The sequence below is a fragment of the Gouania willdenowi genome, chromosome 9 (assembly GCF_900634775.1).
Source record: "Gouania willdenowi chromosome 9, fGouWil2.1, whole genome shotgun sequence".
In the NCBI taxonomy this organism is placed as follows: domain Eukaryota; kingdom Metazoa; phylum Chordata; class Actinopteri; order Blenniiformes; family Gobiesocidae; genus Gouania; species Gouania willdenowi.
In genome coordinates, this window is record NC_041052.1 from 33905075 (window position 1) to 33927464 (window position 22390).

Consider the following 22390-nt stretch of genomic DNA (forward strand, 5'->3'; position numbering starts at 1 on the left):
GGCCATTTTGGTCCCTTTTCAAAAAGTTATGTCACTTTTGTCAGAATTTTGTTTTTTTCTAATTTTTTTTGTCCATTTTTGCAAGTTATTTTTGACACATCAAATTTGTGTCTTTTTTTTGGGCCACTTTTCATCTAAATTAGCTAACTTCTGCTGAATGAATGACACTTTTTTTCCTTTTTTCTTCTCTTTTTGTTCCACATTTTTTGCCTTTGTCACTATTGTTTGCCACAGTTTGCTCATTAAAGCTATACTTTGCCATCACATACCACCTGGTTTCTCTTTATTTGCCCATATTTTGGCCACTCTTGACTGTTTTTGGTCCATTATAGTCACTTTTAACTCTTTTCTTGCCACGTTTTTGCCACTTTTGGACCATTTTTGGCCAACCTGTTATCATGTCCGCCTCCACTCACTCATCAAAAAAAAAACAAAAAACATCGCAGACCGGACCACTTTGCCCAGTATGTTAGATGGCCAGTCCCCCCCTGCTTACACATATGGAGTCAACAATTAAGTCAGGACTCATTTAAAGCTGAACTAAAGACATATTTATTTAGGAAAGTGTTGAATCTTGTGTAGTTTTATTGTGTTTTTAAATGTAGCTCTTTGTGATTCCTTGGAAAGGAAATGCATTATAAATTATTATAAATTATGTTCTTACTGTGTGCTCTAGTATTGTTGCTGCAATGTGTGAATTTCCCCTCTGGGGCATTAATAAAGGTCTATTCTATTCTATAAACATCAAATATGATTATTTTTCCCCACTACCTGTCACTGCTCTTGAGGATCATTTTACCATTTAAAAAAAAGTGAAATCTAGGGGTATACTGACATAAAAAAGACCACAACAAAAATATTCAACCTATTTTTTCATTAATTAGCTGATTTAAGACATGGATGTGGTGCTAACAGAAAGCTAACACAAGAGTAGGGTTACCTTTATTATGGTTATTTATGAAAAGCTCTGTAATTGTGATTAATTGAATTCAAACTTTAGTAATTGTAACTGACATTTTTCGGGGAAAATGATCATTTTAATTTAACTGTAATTAAAAGGAAAAAAAATGCCGAGCTAACACACAAGCTAACAAGCTTTATGGGGTAAATTATTTCAGGGTCAGTGATTATGATTAATTGAATTCAAACTTTAGTAATTGATTTGTAACTGTAATTGACTTTCAGGAAGGGAAGATAATTATTGCAATTTAACTGTAATTTGAAAAAATGCCATAATGTCAACGTAATAATAATTGAGTTGCAACTGAAGATGGATAATTAGAGATGTAATTGTAATTTTAAAATGCAATTGAGACCAACCCTGCAACGATCGATATATCATCGTAACGAGAAAGAAACCAGACTGAGGGTGAACTTTAAGCAGCGACATGATCAACAACAAAGATCACACGTAGAGACAGTTTTTCTCCTCAGAATAATCTCATCACCAGCTGAGAAGCTTCTACGCATGGGTTTCATTTCAGGTAAAGGTCACGGCACAGAATCAGCATCAGCTCATCAACGGAGGAAATGTGTTCATGCACAGCAAAGAAAGGAGTCGTGCACTATATATACAGCTATAGATATAGAAATATAGAGACAACATTTAAAGGTTTAGTGAGAAGCAGAGGTAGGGTCAATTACAATTACGTCTTCAATTATCCATGTTAAATTACAATTATGGTGACCAACAAGTCAATTATTTTCTCAATTACTAAAGTTCAATTGGAATTATTCACAATTACTGAGCCATTTTTGAATAACCCTTATAAAAACGTAAGCTTCCTCTTGTGTTAGCTTTCTGTTAGCATCTCTAATGATAACAGGTCGGTTTGACCCATGTCTTAAATCAGCTGTAAAATACACTAGAAAATATTTGGTAACACTTTATTTGAAGTTTTATACATAAAGGCTAACATTACGCTGTCATTAGCATGAATAAAGTGTCATTAAGCTGTCAGTAAGTGTCGTTTGCTAAATTATGACACCTTTGAAGCTATGTTTGCATTTTTTGGGTTAGGTGGAGGGATTTAGTGGATTTAGGGCAGGGGTCCCCAATCCTGGTCCTCAAGGGCCCCTATCCAGCATGTTTTAGATGCTGATTGAAATGACCAGGATTGTTATCAGGCTTCTGCAGCTTGATGATGAGTTCATCATTAGAATCAGGTGTGTTGGAAAAGGGAAACTTCTAAAACATGCTGGATAGTGGCTCTTGAGGACCAAGATTGGGGACCCCTGATTTAGGGTAATGAAGGGTTAGGGGTTAGTTTAACAAACAACACGTAATGACAGCCTTTATTACACCTTATTCATGCTAACGACAAGTGTCATGTCATAATAATGACAGCGTCTTATTAGCCTTTATGTATGAAACTAAAGTAAAGTGTTACCAATATTTTCATAGATAAAGAAGTTTATTATTATAAAAACCGACCTGTTATCAGAAGAGATGCTAACAGAAAGCTAACACAAGAGGAAGGTTATGTTTTATTGGGGGTTATTTAATAAAGGCTCAGTAATTGCGAGGAATGTAACTGAACTTTAGTTATTGAGAACGTAATTGTAAATTACTTTTAGGGGAAAAATAATAATTGGAATTTTAATTGGAATTGGAAAAAAAATGTTGGTCACAGTAATTATAATTGAGTTGTAATTTAACATAAATAATTGAAGACAAAATTGTAATTACAAAATGTAATTTTTAGTTTGATGCAGTAGAGTAAAGCAGAAAGCAGGAGACGTGTGGTTTAAAGATGTGTGTGTGTGTGTGTGTGTGCGTGTGTGTGTGTGTGTGTGTGTGTGTGTGCGCGTGTGTGCGTGCGTGCGTGTTGGCCTTCTTTGTTAGGATAATGCTGATCATGCACACGATGGAAACAAAGAGCGCAAAATGCTGAAAGCAAAGACTGGCTTTGAGCTTTAAAGATACAAAGTGTTAGTGAGAAAGCTTCAAAGTGTTGCTAAAACAGGAGTGTGTGTTAGTGAGTGCGTTAGTGAGTGCGTTAGTGTGTGCGTTAGTGTGTGCGTTAGTGTGTGCGTTAGTGTGTGCGTTAGTGTGTGCGTTAGTGGGTGCGTTAGTGGGTGCGTTAGTGGGTGCGTTAGTGTGTGCGTTAGTGTGTGCGTTAGTGTGTGCGTTAGTGGGTGCGTTAGTGAGTGCGTTAGTGTGTGCGTTAGTGTGTGCGTTAGTGGGTGCGTTAGTGGGTGCGTTAGTGGGTGCGTTAGTGACTGCGTTAGTGACTGCGTTAGTGAGTGCGTTAGTGAGTGCGTTAGTGAGTGCGTTAGTGTGTGCGTTAGTGTGTGCGTTAGTGTGTGCGTTAGTGGGTGCGTTAGTGGGTGCGTTAGTGGGTGCGTTAGTGGGTGCGTTAGTGTGTGCGTTAGTGTGTGCGTTAGTGTGTGCGTTAGTGTGTGCGTTAGTGAGTGCGTTAGTGAGTGCGTTAGTGAGTGCGTTAGTGAGTGCGTTAGTGTGTGTGACCCTGTGGGACATGAAGCAGACACAGAGATAAGCACCTCTGAAGGTTAGGATTAGCTCATAATGCTAACAGGGCATATTGTTTTAGTAATCCTCTAAAGCAGTGGTTCACAACCTTTTTTGGGTCGTGACCCCCTGTTGATATCACTAATGTCTGGCGACCCCAGAGACTATTTTTGACCACGTTGTGAGATAGTGTTGAGAGAAGCACTTTTTATTTTTTTTTTAACTGGATTTATATTTGATAAAGTAAAAGTATAGAATACAGTTGTTTAAGATTGTGTGATGTGTTTTAATTTGAAAAAGAATAAGAATTTAAAAAGTTACGAAAATATAATTTCATTATTATTTAATTATTTACTGACTAATTTTTATACTGTATTTTATTTAACTATATTTAAGAAAGTGAAGTATAGAATACAGCATATGGTGATTTAAATTGAAATATATACATATATATATATACATATATTTGAAAAAATTATTTAACTAGCTACATAATTATAAAAATGTTATACTGTATTTTCTAAAAACTAGATTACATTTGAGGAAGTGAAAGTATAGAATACAGTTGTTTGAGATAGTGTGATGGTGTTTTAATTTGAAAAAAAAAATTATAATTTAAAAAATGACAAAAATATAATTTTATTTCTATGAATATTTAATTAAATATTGAATTATACAATTTTTGTACTGTTTTTTTAAACTAGATTTATATTTTAAGTTGTTAAAGTGTAGAATACAGTTGTTTGAGACTGCATGATGGCGTTTTAATTTGTTTTGTTCAAAATTCACAAAAATGCATTTTTCATTTTTTTTTATTATTATTCAATTAACTATTGAATTATAACAATTTCATACTGTATTTTATTTAACTAGAATTCTATTTGAGAAGTGAAAGTATAGAATACAACATGTGGTGATTCAAATTGAAAAAGAAAAATAATCAAAAATATACTTTTAATCATTTACTAGACATTTTACACGACCCCAAGGTTGAAAACCACTGCAATAAATGGTTTTTAGAGCAGCTTTGGTGTTATTGATGCATTGACTGATTATCAGTTAGCCTGTGGAACATGTAGAACACGTGGAACATGTAGAACATGTAGAGCTGAGATAAGAGCAGAACACTCACCATCTTTGCAGATGGTGCTGACCACACACGCTCCAGCCTCCAGATTATAGCCGCTGACGCAGCTGCTGCAGTTGCTTTCCCCGGGACCCAAACACTCGTAGCAGCTATTGTCACACCTGTCGAAGGCACGAGGAAGAATTACACATCTGCACATCCTCTAGGAAGTGAAATCCTCTGTGATGTTACATCCTTAAAAAGAAATGTTGTATGCTTTCCAATGTGGCCCCACAGGAAAAGGTAAAAACATCACTTATGGTTTAAATTACCAAATAATTTACAAATTCAATAAAACTGTACAATATTTGCGTGGGGTTCACTATATTCCCATGCTTATATCACATGATAGCAGCCATTTTTAACCACAAATTGTTAAAAGAACTCCCAATTTTTCCAAAATCATGCCATTTTCCTCAAATAATTTGACAACGAATATCTGTCACCTTGTGTTTGGATAATGCTAATAAATTACATACAATTTAAATGCCTAATTAATTGCTCCTTTTTTCCACCTATAATCTATGGCTCATTTGAGATCAAAGTGTATTTGGCAGTCTCATATATACTGAAGCATGAAGAGTTGGCTTGTTTTTTATTTCTTTAATGTTTTAATTTTGTCTGTCGAAGGTCAAGTCTATATTTAGTGCAATCTTTTAGCGACAGCAATGCATGTTTTGTTATTGCAGTTAAATCAACTAAAGAGACCAAGCTACTGCCAAACTATTTATAATGTGTGCTTTAAGTTAATGTTACTGAAGGAAATTCTGAGCAGAGACAAAATAAGTCAAATATATGTAGAAAAGTATGTATGATTCGTGCTGATATCCTATCAGATCGATATCGGTATCAGCCAAATATCAAGACACAAATATCGATATTGTATCGAAAGTGGAAAAAGTCATATTGGGACACTTTACAAATATCTGGAGCTCAACTATAATGTCATTTTCCTAATGCTTCATGTTTTCTCCATAAATGTTACCTTAAAATGTTCCTACTAGACAAATGTGTTGCTCTGACACGCTGGATATGGCCTGCGTGCATTAAAGGGATCCTTCTCTGTTTTTACAAATTTGGCCTAAAATCTTTTAAATGTATTTATTAGAAGATCTGTGCCTAACAAAAAGCATTATTATGCACCATATTTGTTTTATTCACGTTAAAAAAAATTGGACTACTTTACAAATTTAGAGTCTGTGTTCCGCCATCTTGAAATCACGTGATTGATGATGTCACACGGCCCCACTGTCTGTAAACATGCCATTGTTTTCTATTGGAGTGAAACATTCAGCCTGATTTATAGATCATTCAGCAGCTTTTTCAGTAAAAATTACAACTTGTGCTGCTTTAGGTTGCTCTAAATAATCAGAAAAAGTTGAGGATGTCGACCAAAGGCAGCACAGGTTATCATTTTGACCTAAAAAGCTGCTAAATGATCTAAAAACCAGAATGAATGTTTTACTCCAATAGAAAACAATGGGATGTTTACGAGGGTAGTTCACTAATTTAATTTTCACCAAATTTGCCTTATTGCTTTTTGTCTATTTCCAATTAACATCTGTTATTGCAAATGTAGGGGTGGCACATTTTTTTTTTTCTATTTTCAGTAAATATTGTTTGAACTGTTCTAATGTTCTGACCCATTTTGTATAAATGCATGAAGAAACTATTAATGACCATACTTACAGTACCTTTATATATGGTAGGTCAAGTTTTATCGGCTCAATTGTTGGTACAGATGTTCAAATTGTCAATAGGAACAAGGCAAAATCATCCTGAAATTTTTGAAAAGCATTGACTTATACCATCATATTGTGAACAGTGGGGCCGTGTGACGTCATCAATCACGTGATTTCAAGATGGCGGAACACAGACTCTAAAACTGTAAAGTATTCCCAAAAGAAGGAATATGGTGCATAACAATGTGATTTGTCAGGCACACATCTTCTAATAAGTACACTCCCTGATGGCTCTGCCTTTACCCCCCTCGCCCCTCCCCTCTGTGCTCCGTCTCACTCACATGCATGAGCACAGCTGCTGCAGAAGCAGACCTCAGCTCATCGCTTGTATTGTGTGGAAACTTTGTTGTCTCATGTCTCATTCAGCAGTAAATAATACATTTTACCATTATATGTTAAAAAACGTGACCAAAAACTCTGTTTTAACTCTGTCAGCGGGGACGTGCTATCAGTGTGAGCTTGTGCATGCGAGGGATTGAGAACGAGCAGGGAGACGTGATTGGTTAAAACAGTTATTGGTTTTTTTTTTTTTTTTCCATTGGACAAAATTATTACAGGTTTACAGCTGTTGCAGTTGATGGATTTTCTTTGTTCCTTTTTCAGAGCACATAAGATCTTAATTGCTGTCAGGACATAAAGACAATTTCAACCAAAATCTTTAAAAAGTGTATCTGGAGAAAATCGCCTACCCTAGCTTTAAGTTTGATCCATGTCGTGTACAATATTTAATGCTTCTTAGCATTTTTAATGTTAAACATTGTGTGAATAACCAAATGGAACAGGCTTTTATTTCAGAAAATGATAATATCATTGAATGAAACTGGAAATAATGAAACACATTTAAGGACTTTCAGAAAGCCAGCATGAAGCCGAGCTCGTTGTGAGGAGCTGAAACATGTTCCCTCCTCTCTAGAGATTTGGATGAAGTCGTTTTTTCCTTTTCCCAGCAATGCTGATGTGTCGGCAGAAAGTGCTGACTCACTTTTTACAGGATCTCTGTGCCTGCCCATTGTCTGCGGTCTGCTCTGATAGGTAGTATCCAGAGCTGCATGTTGACACACATCGCCAATCCTCCAGTAAGTAGCCATCTGCACACTTAGTGCACGCCTCGATACCTGTGCCTACACAGCACAGGAAGGAACACACAGTCAGGGGATGGTGAGGAATACCAAAGGTGTTTATCAGAAAAACATCATGTTTATTCCTACCTGCACAGGTGGCACAGGCCCGATGACACGGCTCACACGTCCTTCTGTGTCCATTGTAGTAAGTCCCTGGATCACAGGTCATCTGACACTTGTTTGCTTGAAGACTGAAATGTAAATCAGACAAGATATTTCACCATATTTACATAGTATGTGTATTACATTCAAATTGATTAAAAGGTAATTAAAGGAGTAGTTTACCTTTAAAGAGACATAAAAGTGTTCTCTAAAGCTACATACAGACTGGAGACAAATACCTCCCAAATCAAGGTTCTTTTTTGCCCATATGCAACTTTTACCTGATCTGTTAAAGTGCAAGTACTGTACACCCTAAAACCACTTTTTTCTGCTGAATACATGACATGATTAGGTATGAAGTAATGTCGTTTATTGATCCTAGTCACACTCTTCACATTTTAAGTATTTAAGTTTAGTAGTTTTAGTTATATAATGTCAGTGACTGCCCTCTATGGGTTGAACGCTGCTGTTACAATTGAATTTTGCTAATGGCTGAGATTAGATCAGTGATGTCACTAACCGTTACTGTTGGCCCCGCCCCTCCTGTAAAAGATGGGAGGAGGGACAAGGTTTCCTCAGTGAGCATTGATTGACAGCTCCATGTGGAACTGTGCAGCGCTGTGGGGGTGGGGCTACTGTGACTGAGCGTGTCTTAACTACTCTAGGATCAACGCCCATAATCAAGGACTTTTTTGAATTTCATCCTAATGGTAGGTCAGCAAAAATCTGGGGGTTTATTAACACTTTAAAGACAGCTTGAACAGCACAAATCCCATTTTTTCAAAACCAAAATCCGGCCACTATCATGTGCTCCTAAATCTGATCCGTATCTGATATGTTGTCTGAGCGGCCGAGTCACATTCTGTCCAACATTTACGTCATCGAAATAAGATAAATGTCACAATTCTGCATCCAGGGAGGAGCGTCAGGGGGAAAAACCCAACCTTTTAAAAATGAGTTGACTGTTATCAGAGATGAGCTCAATTACATTTTTCAGTTAAAATTACATCTATAATTATCCATGTTCAATTACAATTCAATTACAATGACAGTGATCATAATTTTCCCAATTACATGTAAATTACAATGATTATTTTGTAATTACAATTACAATCTCAATTACTAAGGTTCAATAACAATTTTTTAGATCTTTTTTTAGATATTTTTTTTTTAGATGTTAAAACAGTCATTTTAACATCTTGACATTTATATTTTAGTGCATTGATATATAATATCTTATATAATAAACATCCAACTAGGGACAAGAGGTGGCATTTAGCAATAGCTACAGTATAAATTTTTTGTACAAAACATCAGTATTGTTACTCTGTAAAAAGGTATCGTCCCAATTAAATAAAGTTCTATTATATCCTAACTCTAATCCACTGACCCTTCTAACCCTTACCACCTGTATGTGTGTGAACATTCACTGACAGCTAGTGGGAAAACATAATATGAAACATATATTAATCATTATTAACTACATATGGGTAAGTCATAGAACTGTAACGTGGTTCCCAAGTTTTCTGTTTGATTTTATCCGACCTTTACGTTATCAAAATGTGATGAATGTCATAATTCTGCTTTCCAGGAGGAGCGTCGGGTGGAGAAAAACCCAGCCTTTTTAAAATGAGTTGGCTATTATGGTGCTGACTTTGGTTGTACAGAAACTTTACCTGTTCTACACACTTGTCGAGATGATATATCCATATTTACTTCAATAAACACAGTGCATGCCTGTGTGATCACTAGGGTTGTGAAAAAAAAATCAATATCACGATATATAGCGATTTTTTAGGTGGTGACTTTAAATCCATTTTCTTTTTTTTTTTCTCTAATATTTAATCAATATTTTTCTTATTGTATTTTTCCCATTTTCGTGGACGTGTGTTTTCTACTGCTGGAGACATTGTCACTTCTCAGCGGAGCATGTTGACCAGCTCCTGTTCCTACATAAAAACCTTGAAAATTGTGCCACTTCTGCACCTCCGCTCTGGTAGATATGGGTAGAATATCGCAATATATCGTCATAATATTGTATCTTGACCCAAGTATCGTGTTACATATTGTATTGCAACATCCTTGCCAACACTCACCCCGAGGGATCACGTGTTACCTCAGGACCTCTTTTGTGCATGCGGGTTACTTCAGGGTCACATTCAGTTCATACTTTAAACTAGAACGACCATATTTTGAAAATACAACAAAGTAGATGAATGAGTTGTTATTGTCCATGAGGTTTAAAAATCAATTTCTCTCCTAATAACAAAGACTTAAAAACAATCTGAAATCAGTGGTGACTCAAGTCAATCACATTTATTATATATTACAACAATCTGTCCTTGAAAAATCTCATATAAACCTTCTTAGCATCTACAGCATATTATTGAAACAATGAGAAACATATCTCACTAGAAATTAAAACTATAACAAAATAAACCCCAAGGCTTAGAGAACATGAAATAATCATTAAATATACACTTCAATAAATATCCGTGACCTTAACTTCATATAGGATAACTTTCTCTGAGCTTCCATGGAGGTCTTAATCATCCAGGAGGATTTTCCTGCTGACATTTTTTAATTAAATCCACTGGTATTTGGTCTCTTTCAGTCTTTCTCTTCTCTCTGCTGCTTGTGACGCTTCGTCAAAACAAAGCCGTATCTTCACTGATTCCATTAAGTGTGAGTAAATTGAACCTCTTTAGCTTTCAGAAACTGGTGGAATTTCTCAGATACAGCAAACTGTAGCGGAGTCACAGTCTTTTAAATTAACGTGTACTCAGAGATGCATTCAGGGTCCCTGGGAAACCCGGACATTTTGATGAGTTTGTAAAATCCGAATGGACAGTGCGGACAACACGTGAAAATAGGACATATGTCTGGGAAAATGCGGACGTATGGTCGCCCTATCTAAACTAATAGAAATCATGTTTAAAAAGTATGAAATTTCTCTAAAATAATGGTGTAAATAAATCTGAATTCTGCATTAAAACCTGCCTTGGAGACAAAAAAGCTGGAGGCAACCAGGAGGGGGAGTGGCTTAGACCTACAACATCCACAATGCAAAGCGGCAACACTAACAACTGTGCTACAGAGTAACCGGTACTGGTTTTAAAGGGATCTGAACTCGCTTTTTCCATTTGGACGATTCTTTCCGTTCTCCTAAACTGAAATCATGGCTAATTTTTCTTTTGATCCACACACAATAAAAAAAAAAAGACCCTGAAGCAACCAGACTTATGGGTGGTCACTTAGAAGCAGGATCACTGCACTCAGCTCTGATTGTGTAGATCTCTGCTCTGAGCTAAGCTAAAAAACAGCTGGCGTCTGTTAGCCAAAGATTCCCAGAAATGATCTGGTCTGGTGGTCTTGTCCTCCCCTGCTCCTAACTAAGTATTAACAGTCAACTAAACAGGGCTCTATGTGTGTGTGTGTGTGTGTGTGTGTGTGTTACTGTGATCTTTCAGAGGAAATTATGGTCTACGAGTGTCTCCACCTCCACCCCTGGCTACACTCAACACTTCAATTTGGGTTCAAGACCTCAATATGTTTTCAGGACTTCACAAGTGTTTCCGTCATGAATTCCAATCTCTGAGCAACGCCCCACGTCCTCCGTCAGGTCAACTGTGGGAGGGTTTGTAATGGAAGTGACCAAAAGATGACCTGGAACAACGTCTGCATGTTCAACCAAAAACAGATCCACACCAGGAATATGTGTGGATTTTATTAGATCCGGGTCACTGGGTGACTCTCACTTTACTCTATTTGGGTCCCCAGTGGAAAACAGTGGGTTTCACAGGTTCATGTAGTGAACCCTAAACCACAGCCTAACCCAGAGGTGAGAAACTTTTATCACAGCGGGGGCCACAAAAATGTGTTTGTCTGATAGAAGGGCCAAATTATCAAATTATATAACTTTTATAGAGTTTTTATAGTATTTTTGTGTTTTTTATCTGTCATTCTGTGCGTTTGTTGATGTCTTGCTTGTTCTGACTGCATCTTGTGCATTTCTGTTGTCATTTTGAGTATATTTCCTGTAAAGTGTATGTTTTTTGGAGTAATATTGTGTATTTAGGTTGTTGTCTTGCGTTTTTTTGAGTAATTTTGGGGTATTTCTGTTGTAGTTTTGCTTATTTGTTCATACTGTGGGTTTGTGGAGTAATTTTGGTCTTCTTCTTGTCTTTTACTGAATTTTGCGGCAATACTGTAATTATTATTTTTTTTAATGTATTGGTGCTTTTGTTTTGTGTATTTTTGTGTCATTTTGTACGTTTACTTTGGGGGCCACATAAAATTTTTATGTGGCCCCCAAAGTGTGTCTGAATTACCAGCACCATGTTGGTGCAAAACCATGCCAATAGTTTTCCTCTCAAAGCCACAACATGTATATTTAAGCTAAAACATACTAAAAAACAAATGTTTCATTCGTTCCATGAGACATAAATAAAGCATTACGTAGCATGTCACGTGATAAATTGTAGACAGACGCATCTATTTAGATTAACTACATATAAAATTCTAAGTCTGTGTTGTAAATACCATACTAATGTACTGCTCATACCAAGTTTGATGCCAAAATTAGTATGTGGTGCGTTCACATGAGACAGTATGAAAACACGAGTAATACCTGGATGTGTACTATATGGTCTCCACCTTTGAAAGTTATGAAAACATTTGAAGTGAGAAAGTGACCAATTAGAATATCAACATGTGCTCATTTGATCCATAAAACTCACGTATGCACATTTCATGGCGACATTTCAGAGATCCTTCGCTGTGCTACTTACTAAACTTCTGGTTAACTTCAAAATAAGAGCCTTATTTACAAAAGTGTTAAAAAAAATAAAAAAAATAATGGAAGACAAGAAGAGAGGCTTTTATTTTAAAAAGATGATGTTTTAATAATAAACTGAAGCCGGTCCCAGGACCATTTTACATTCTGCTCGCAATGCATCATGGGAAGTTTGAGTACGACTAGTGTGCCAAGTGTGCATACTTAAAAAATGTCCCCATATAGTATACACCCAGGTATTTCTCACGTACTTTTCACACTATCTTATGTGAACGCACTACATACTCATTTTGGCGTCAGACTTAGCATGAGTTGTACGTTACTATGACATTTACAACAGTCATACCGTCCCATGATGCATTGCGAGCAGGAAGTAAAATCATCCTGGGACCGGATTCAAACTAAAAGTCAAACATCCCCTTTTCAAAATAAAAGCATCTCTACTTGCCTTCCATTAGTTTTTTGTATCTATTTTGTTAATAGGGCTCTTGTTTTGAAATTAACAGGAAGTTTAATCAGCACAATGGAGAATCTCTGAAAATCTCTGAAATGCGTGAATGAAATGTGCATACGTGAGTTTTATAGATTAAATGAGCACATGTTGATATTCTACTTGGTAACTTTTCAGAACTTTGAAAGGTGGAGAATTAACAGCCTCAGTGTGATTCAGGTTTTTAACGCTTTGGAAACTTAGAAGTACACTTCAGTGGGAACTCTCATCATCCTAATCATACTTATAGTATATAGTAGACAGTATTTAATTATTGAGTTTGTAGTGTGTAGTATGGAGTGTGACATTTTGAACACAGCCTAATAAATACACATTAACAATCTATGAGGTCTCCCTCAGTTTTTGCTTATGATGCTAATTTAATTTAGCTTTTATCTGATTCTAAAAATCTAAAATATTTTCAGTTTTAGTCAACTAAAATCGACAAAATCTGCAGAGGATTTAATCCACCAAGATTTTAGACTTATCATTTATATGTATTTTAAGAGTTCCCTCAAAGAAATGACTTGAACATCATGTCTCACCCTATTGGTTTGTATCACTTTAGCCATTCTGAGCATTTCCATAACCTATTTTAGAGAATGGTGCCATTTCATTTATTCTGATTTTTGATTATTATGATTATTACTTTGATTTATTTATTTTTTAACATGTAAAAACAAAAACAATACATATAAAATAGAAGAAATGTCACAAAACAAGTACATTTCCAAAACACACTTATTAAATCCTACTCCTCTGATAACCAGTAAAACCAATTCATCTATGAGCTACTTATATATACATATACGCACCCATACACACACACACACATATATATGTACACCTATTCATACATACTGCATATACATTCTAGTTTTAGTCAGGTTAAAAAGTATAGTAATGGATAATTGGGACTAAAATGATCAGTTTATGAAGTTACCACGTGTCATACTTTTTAAATAAAATAAAAAAAAAAAAATTTATTTTAAAGATAGAGCTTTCAATCAGTGCACTAGACTAATGTATTTTGCAACAAGACACATTTTGGAAAAAAAAAAAAGCCATGCAAAATCCAGTGAAATGTTGGATTTCTGTTGACATTTGTCTCTTTTTAAACCTAATCTTTTTTTTAACCTAGACATTAAATTAAAAAGTACATCACACCCTGACCAATAATTCCCAGCTTACCTCATCCCAGGTTTACACTCTGTGCAGATATTGGAGGTTGTGCACTTCTTACAGTTCTCATGACATCTCCTGCAAATGTTGGAATCTGTGAAACACAGAAGTAACCAGTTACACATAGTGGATGAAAATCAATGAATGGAGGAGGAAGGCAATAACAGAAAAAGGTCAATCACAAAAAACTGATTCAAGGGAAGAATCTAGAAGGTCGGAATGAGGAAGAAATATGTAAAAAAAACTTGGAATATTTCCCAAGAACCCAAATTATTGACTTTGACTGTAAACTGACTGTATGAATGACACGTATGACACAACCTACAATACTTTATTTATATGTAGATGATAGCAGTCAGCGCTAAGGACACAGTGAACATAAGTGAGGATTTTTACTTCTAGGATTGTAAAAAATAAATGAATAACAGGAGGATGAAAATATGTTAGAGAGGGCATTCTACAAGAAAATATATTGAATGCACATTAGTCTTAAAACAAATTCAAAATACAAAATCAAATCACTTTATTAAAAAAAAATCATTATCATAAACAAAAAGAGCTGGAAAAACCATTGTTACAGTTCATGTTGTGAGTTGTTCAAGAACAAGCATCTTATTCTGAGGGATATTGTGCTAATGTACGCAGGCATTGTTCTATGGATACAAGTCATGGAGCTAACAAATCTAGAGACCTGCCCACTGTCTACTGTACGTGAGCTAAAGTGAAGGCTTGTTTCCTGTTGAGGTGAAAGTTTGCCATTGGTACAAGTGTTAAAAAAGTGAATGTGATTTAAATAAAATGAGAAGCAAATTTAAAATCTACTAAAAATCTACCTGTATGTCGTCCAAAAGTTGTTCTCATAAATCCTCTGATAGAGATTTAAACATAGATTTCAAAGGTAGAAGTCTGTTTTTGTCTTCACATCAACAACGGGTTTGTTGTCAAATGGTCATGTGACTTAAACTTCGGAAACGTTTAATGCATTTACCCTTTTCTGCAACTACACCAAACTTTCCATATTTTATATTTTTATTTGCATCACTTTTTATTGCCATAATTTTGCTTCTTTTTTTAATGTATTTTTACGACATTAATACCATTTCAGACACTTCTCCATCAAACTTCAATGCTTTTTCTGCACATTTTTTCCACTTTCAAGACATTTTCAGCACTTATAAACCCTTCCCACCACTTTTTTCATTTAATGTCACATATGTTGACCCACTATTGTCACTTTTAACCTCTTTTCACCAAATTTCATGCTTGTTTTTTTTGCCAGTCTAACCAAATTCACAATATTTTAAAGTTTAAACTAATTCTTCTTAATTTTTTAATTACATTAGACCAACCCCCTACCCTCATTTCTGACATTTTTAAACCAATATTAACATTTTTAACCCTTTTTCCCACTTTTTCTGTCTGTTTTTGACCACTCTAATTTGCAACTTTTAACCAATTTATGTGGGGTTTTTTAAAACACTATTTCACCACCTTTTCATTTGAGATCTAAATCTGAAAATGAACGACAGATGAGAAGTAGTTCATCAATGAGCAGCAAAGGTGTTCAATCAGACCTTAAAATCCAACCGCTAACTGTGATTGCATTTTTCTCTCCACAATCGTATTTTTCACTCATTCCTGTTGATGTGTTTGAAGGAATCAGGCTTTGGGTTTGCATTGCTTTAGTTTCATGCAAACACACAAAAGGGACACAAACCCTGCTTTGCTCATTTTGAAACAACACAACACTGTGCTGTGGTAGCGTTTCAAAGGGAACATGTATCCAGTTTGAAAGCTAGTGAATGAACATCAGATGTTCTGCCAAATACTCCCAGAGCTGCCAGGACTTGGACTCTCTCCACTGCAACGCAAATACATACACATAATTATAAGATATACACTGATCTAGGAGCTCATTCCAAATGCACTTTCATCCACACTGGCATTTAAAGTCCAACCAGTGAGTGTTCAGTATTCAGTGCATATCGTTTATCAATACAACTGAACAGAAAATCCTTCAACGCGTCTGTTTTACTTCAATACATAGTCGACTTTTTAATGAAGCTAAGAAACAGGCGGCGTTTGGTTTTAACCACACCAGCAAACACAAAACAATAAATGAAGTGATTGAACTTGTCCCAAAAGGAGGAAGGAGTCGTTCTTAGAAAGCAAATGAAGAATGCTTTTCAAGCAATGACAGATGTTTATGAAGTTTTTATTGAATAATGGTCTCCACGCTTAGCTGTGAATTTCCCTTTGTTGTCAGAGGATGAGCACTTTATTTTACACCTGTTTGTCCCACAGACATCAGAAATAGTTGAAGAAACTCCCACTCTTTAATGTTTAGTGTTTGACAACTAGGGCTGTCACTTTAACGCGTTATTTGCGAATTAATAATTACAGGTAAAATTAACGCGCTAAAAAAAACTGCCTTTAATTGCTTTTTTTAGCACTTTAAACAGCACGGAACCGTTCTTATTTCACGAGTTCCCGGGGTCACGGACTGAGTTTACCTCCGTACTGAGATTGTCTTACAATCTTAGTACATGACTGCTATGTACTGAGATGTACCTGTGATGGAATTGCCATGAGCAATGTCATACAGAGATTGTTGGACTGATTTTAAAAAAATGCTTCACATCAGTCGACCATCAATAAAAAATGCTCGTAATCAATCTCAGTACGAGGAAAACTCAGTCTGTGACACCGGTATACCCATACTACTGATGCACAGACTACAATAACAAGACGGGAAAGTACCGAGCTGCTCAGCTTCCTTTGTGTTAATTTTGGCTTTTAAAAACACTGGATGGAAAACTAAAGCCTAGGTGTGCAAATTGCGCCAGAAAGAGTTTGTGTGATCACCGGAGTTTGTAGCCTCCGCTTCCACCTCAATGCAAAACATGTAGCAGCTAGTGTGGACAGCTAGTGCAGACACTTGGACAGTGCTAACTGCTACATGCTAACAGCGTGCCGTGACTGACAAATGAACAAACTCACTGGATAGATATTGTCATTTGCAGGAGAGACAAAGCAACAAGTTCGGTGTCTGAAAAGTGTTTCTACTGTTTACGATGTGCTAACTTATAGCACTAAATACAACATTTTATGTCACTTGTATTTTTTATTATTTAGAGATTGACAAAAGTACATATCAATATGACACGTAGCCCTTAGACTAGTATTAGAATATAAATGTCTACACCTACATCTGTTCCAGTCTGTTAAAAACAAACATTAAAGGGGACAAATCATGGTTTTAAATCCTACCTTTTTACATATAAATCATACAGTTGTGGTCTATATAAAGCGGAACTGCAATGCTTGGATCTGAATTCCTCATTATTATAGCTCCACAGGCCCCTTTTCTACCCCTTTTCTGATGTGCTTCTAAGAGCAACTCGTTTTGGTGCGGTCTCTTTAAATGCAAATGAGACACTCCATACCCCGCCCCATCTTCAGGTGGCACTCGGTTCAACTCCACCCTGCTCGGCCATTTTTGTAGTTTGATAGAAGAGATACGGCTATGTAGCGGCGCATAAACTTTTTATTCAGAGGTTATTTACAAAATGTCAACAACAGAAGACTTGTCCATCCAGCCTTACATGTTTGAACCAGAGTCGGACCCGGCGGAGCGAGATGAAAATGAAGATGATGAACCTGCAGAACCCTAACAAGTGAGCTAACACAAGCACCGAGCTAACGCTAGGGCCGAGCTAACGCTAGCGCCAAGCTAACGTCACGAAATGCATTTTAATACAGTCTTTTCAAAGACAAAAACGGCAAAATGAAATGACTAATGAAAACTTTAAACTTAAATTAAATCACGTAGGCCATATCATCAAGGATCTAAAACGAGCACACAGCGCTAACATATGAAGTCTGAAGACGGTGCAACTGCTAATGCTAACAAAACAATGACAGGGACGTCTTATCACACTTTTTAGCGTTATTTACAGCTTACCGAAGTGCTCTGTTCATCGTCTCCAAAGATAGAAGGAATTGAACCCTCAATCAGACAAAGTCTTTTGGCAAATCCTTCTTTATACTGGCTGAGGTTGCTGAAGCAGTCATCATTGAAGTGCTTCACGCACACAAAAATGACCTTACGCACACAAAAATGACCTTACCCACAGATGTGGGTAGATTTCCATAAAAAATAAAACTCAACCAGGGACTTTGAAAAGGTTCTGATGCTGGGAGACGTTGTAATGAAGCGTGTCTGTTACTACATCCAACAACCAAACATTTTGATTTCTCCTCTCGTAACTTCGGCATCCTTGAGCTTGGACTACAAAATAAAAGCGAGAAATAAAAATGGCGGATTGCTCGAAGTGTTGGGCCTGGAGTTGATGTACTAATTTAGCAGTTCCGCTGCAAATACTGTGATGTAATAGCTCAAAAGACGTAATAGAGAATAGAAAAATCGAAACAGATTGAAAAATATGAGCAAAACAGAATATAAAGATATCTACGGAGCACCTGAAGAGACTAATTTGATTTTTTCTGTACTTCTAAGCACTCTAAATATACAACAAAATGCATTTAAGGGCTAAAAAAGTGGATTTAGCATGATATGTCCCCTTTAAATGACTTTATAAAGACACTTTGTTATATATCAATGTTTTGATCTGCCAAAATAATGTAATCTAAATGAAAATACCTCAAACTGAGGGCGTTTCTCAGCATTTTTTTGGTGCGATTAAAAAATAAATGAATTAGATTAATTAATTACGGAGCATGATTAATTAATCACACAATTTTTAAAATCTTAATCTCTTGACAACACTAGTAACAACCATGAAGCAGGTGACAAGAACATGGAAAAAACAAATATCACCCAAAATAAATCTATGGATGAGAATGGTAGTGCAAACTTTAGATGATGAAAAAATAATAACTTGCAAAAAATGAATAAAATTGACTAAGTAGACTACACAATTAACTAATTGCATCCAAAGATGTGACAAAAAAGCACTTGCCCTTTTTATTTATCCCCCATTTCCTTTCATGCATTTCTTTTAAACTTTTGGTGTGGTGTTTTTTGTTTTGTTCTATTTTTATGTTTCTTGACTTATTTAATTAATATATAGTATATATTTAACAAATGCAGTTTACTTTCAATGACAGTTGTCTGTGACAATTAATTTTTTTGTTAATTATTGCAGTAAAGTATTAAAATAGTCAGTTAGTCACATGCACGGTTGGGGTCATTAACATTTCTCAATTACGTCTTTAATTATTCATGTTCAATTACAACTCAAATGTGATTACCTTATGCCTTTTATGTGTCAGTATACCTCTTGATTTAAATGATTTTTAAATAATAAAATTATTACAATTATGATTATGTCATAATTGTAATTAATGGTCAATTATGCGATTACAATTGTAATCGACCCCAACCCTGCCCCTACTTAATCTACTGGAAGCAGAAAGGCAGAGAAAACGTTACCGTTATCGAGGTAGAAGCCGTCGGGACAGGTGGCGACGCACGTGTTGGAGCCTTCGTTGAGGTGGAATCCTGACCTACAGGTGGTGCACTGGTCACTGCGGCTACCAACGCACGTCTCACACAAGGACGAGCACTTTTTACAGCGCTTACGATCGTCTCGGAAAAAGCCGCTTGGACACTCGGACACACACATCCTGTAGAGAGAAAATAAGTGCTCAAAAAAACTAAAAGTGATTTCAAAATACATTATTATTTTAGACAGATTTGGACTTTTTCATACCCTGTGATTACAGAAAAATACAGAGGACAATAAAAAAACACAAGAATAACAGAAAAAGGTACAAAATTACAACAAATATACACAAAATGAGATATAAATATATAAAATGACATTAAAAAAAACTAAAAAAAAAATTAAAATAAAAATGCACAAATCTATACAAATATAAACAAAATGACAAGATACAAAAATAAACAACAAAAAAGACAAAAACATGCAGAAAAAGTCAATAAAAATACACAAGACTGACAACAAAAATACACAAAATGAGATATAAATATAGAAAGTGACATAAAAACAAACAAGATTAAAACAAAAATGCACAAATTGAAAGAAAAAGAAACAAAATGACAAGAAACAAAAGCCAACAACAACAAAAAAACAACAAAAAGTCACTTGGGCACTCAGAAACATCCTGCGGAGAGAGAAATAAGTGCTAAAAAACAAAACAAAAAGTGATTTGAAAATACATTAATATTTGACACTGATTTGGCCTTTTTCCTGCTCCGATCTGTGAGGCAGCAGACTGTACAGCAGACATGGACATCTGGTGGCCCGGGGGCCATATGTGGCCCCTGGTCAATTTAGTGTGGCCCCCCAAAGTTAACACACAAAAATACAAAAACACAAATATACACAAAATTACCGTACTCCAAACATATTGAAGGGACTAAAGATGGAAAATAGCTGTTGGCTATAATCTTACATATTTACATGTATATGTTTATTAATATGTATTGTCCCTGTTTTAAATAAAATAACCTCATAAATAACCTCATACTGTATACATAAGATTACAGAAAAATGCAGAAAAGGACAAAATTTTGTACATTTTGTAACAAGAGCCTTATGTGGCCCTTGGTCTAATTTAGTACACAAGAACAACAGAAAAATATACCAAATGACAAGAAAAATACACAAAATGAGATATGAATATAGAAAATGACACAAAAAACCAAACTAAATAACAACAAAAATGCACAAATTGAGAGAAAAATAAACAAAATGACAAGAAACAAAAGAAAAATAAACAAAATGACAAGAAACAAAAGAAAAAACACACAATTCCTTTGTTCTTTCCTGTATCAATGCATGATTTAGTGATTTCTTTAAACGTGGCCCTGAATATGTTCATAATGTGGCCCTCAGATAAACAATCACAGCAAGAATTTAATTTCCTTCTCAAAGAAAAGCAAAACTCAACTTCAATAAGTCTGCATATCAGCAAGCGGACAAACACATACTTTTGTATAAGGGTTGGGTCATTTACATTTTTAAATTACGTCTTCAATTATCTATGTTCAATTACAACAAAATTATGATTATGGTGACCTGCATTTTTCTAATGAACAATTAAAATTATTATTTTTCCACTGAAAGTCAAATACAACTACGTTCTCAATCAATAATTCACAGTTATGCAATAAAATACATTCATTCATTTAATTGCAATAACAAAACATGCATTGCTGTCATAAAAGACTGCACTTCATGTAGTGCTGACCTTTGACAGCATGTGCAGACAAGGCAAAAATTAAATGAATAAATAAAATAAAGTTCAAATTCAATTTATTTAATTATTTAAAAAAGATAAAATTATGCTCAAGAAAATTGAACTGTAGTGTGAAAACTTGATATAAAACATATTTTAATAATTAACTATATATGTGTAAGTCATAGAACTATAACAGTTCTCCTGTCTGAACTCAAGTACAATTCAATTATGATTAAAACATCAACGGATGTTTTTAATTAAAGTTACAATTATAATTTCACCACAATTGTAATTAATGATCAATTACGCGATTACAATTATAATTGACCCTGGATCAAAAAGTATCTGAGTCTATGGTGATAAATGGGCAGCTCAGAGGATAGAGTGTGTGTGTGCGCGCTGTTGCAGTATGGTGAACAAATCAACATCTGCTCGACCTCTTCACGCACGCACGCACACACACACACACACACACACACACGAACATAGGCCTTAAAGGCTCGCTGCAGTTTTCTGCCAAGAACCACATATGGCACGTGTCAAACACAATCCATGTGCATAGTACACTGTGGCACACGTTTGTTCTCCAACTTAAAACACATTTTCATCAAAGGCTTTTATATATGAAACAATGTATGGGCCTAATCTATCCAGAATATTAACTTTACATGACAATGGAGGGGATCTAAAGTCTTTAAATTCTGTGGTAGAAGAGATAAATTACAACATTGTGGTTTGAGTTCTGAGATGTTAAAAAAAAAAACTGAAATACTTTTAGTTTAAAGGCTTTAAAAATGAAGGTAAACCAAATGCAGGCCAAGCATATGAAAATCAGACTCAAAAATGTATTATTTGACAGTCAGGGTACAGTTAATGTATTTTAAAATTATGCCGCATTAAACATGGTCTTGGATCTGTTAATTAAATGTATTTAGTGTAAAGAATTTAGCAAGTTTTACTTGATGCATCCAAAGTTGGTCAACAGTAAATGTCTGACCTGACAAAGTATGCTGTGTAAAAAACAGTATTTGTGGATATAAATAATAAAACATTAAAAAGGAAAGTATGTGTAAATATAAATAAAGGAAAAAAAAGTATGTGTGGATATAAAATAAGACTTTCTTTTTTTA

At 35.3% G+C, this 22390-nt stretch overlaps 1 protein-coding gene across 3 annotated transcripts in view; it reads right to left on the reverse strand.

Moving 5' to 3' along the window:
* The window catches only part of pcsk5b (proprotein convertase subtilisin/kexin type 5b), a 162241-nt gene that overhangs the window by 40594 nt on the left and 99257 nt on the right, over window positions 1-22390 (reverse strand). For all 3 annotated transcript variants that reach the window (XM_028456388.1, XM_028456390.1, XM_028456389.1), the window contains exons 16-20: window positions 19486-19679; window positions 14040-14124; window positions 7549-7652; window positions 7323-7461; window positions 4605-4720 (exon numbers count right to left, since the gene is read on the reverse strand). In XM_028456388.1, the coding sequence (XP_028312189.1) occupies window positions 4605-4720; window positions 7323-7461; window positions 7549-7652; window positions 14040-14124; window positions 19486-19679 (638 nt within the window). The remainder of the gene's footprint in view (window positions 1-4604; window positions 4721-7322; window positions 7462-7548; window positions 7653-14039; window positions 14125-19485; window positions 19680-22390) is intronic.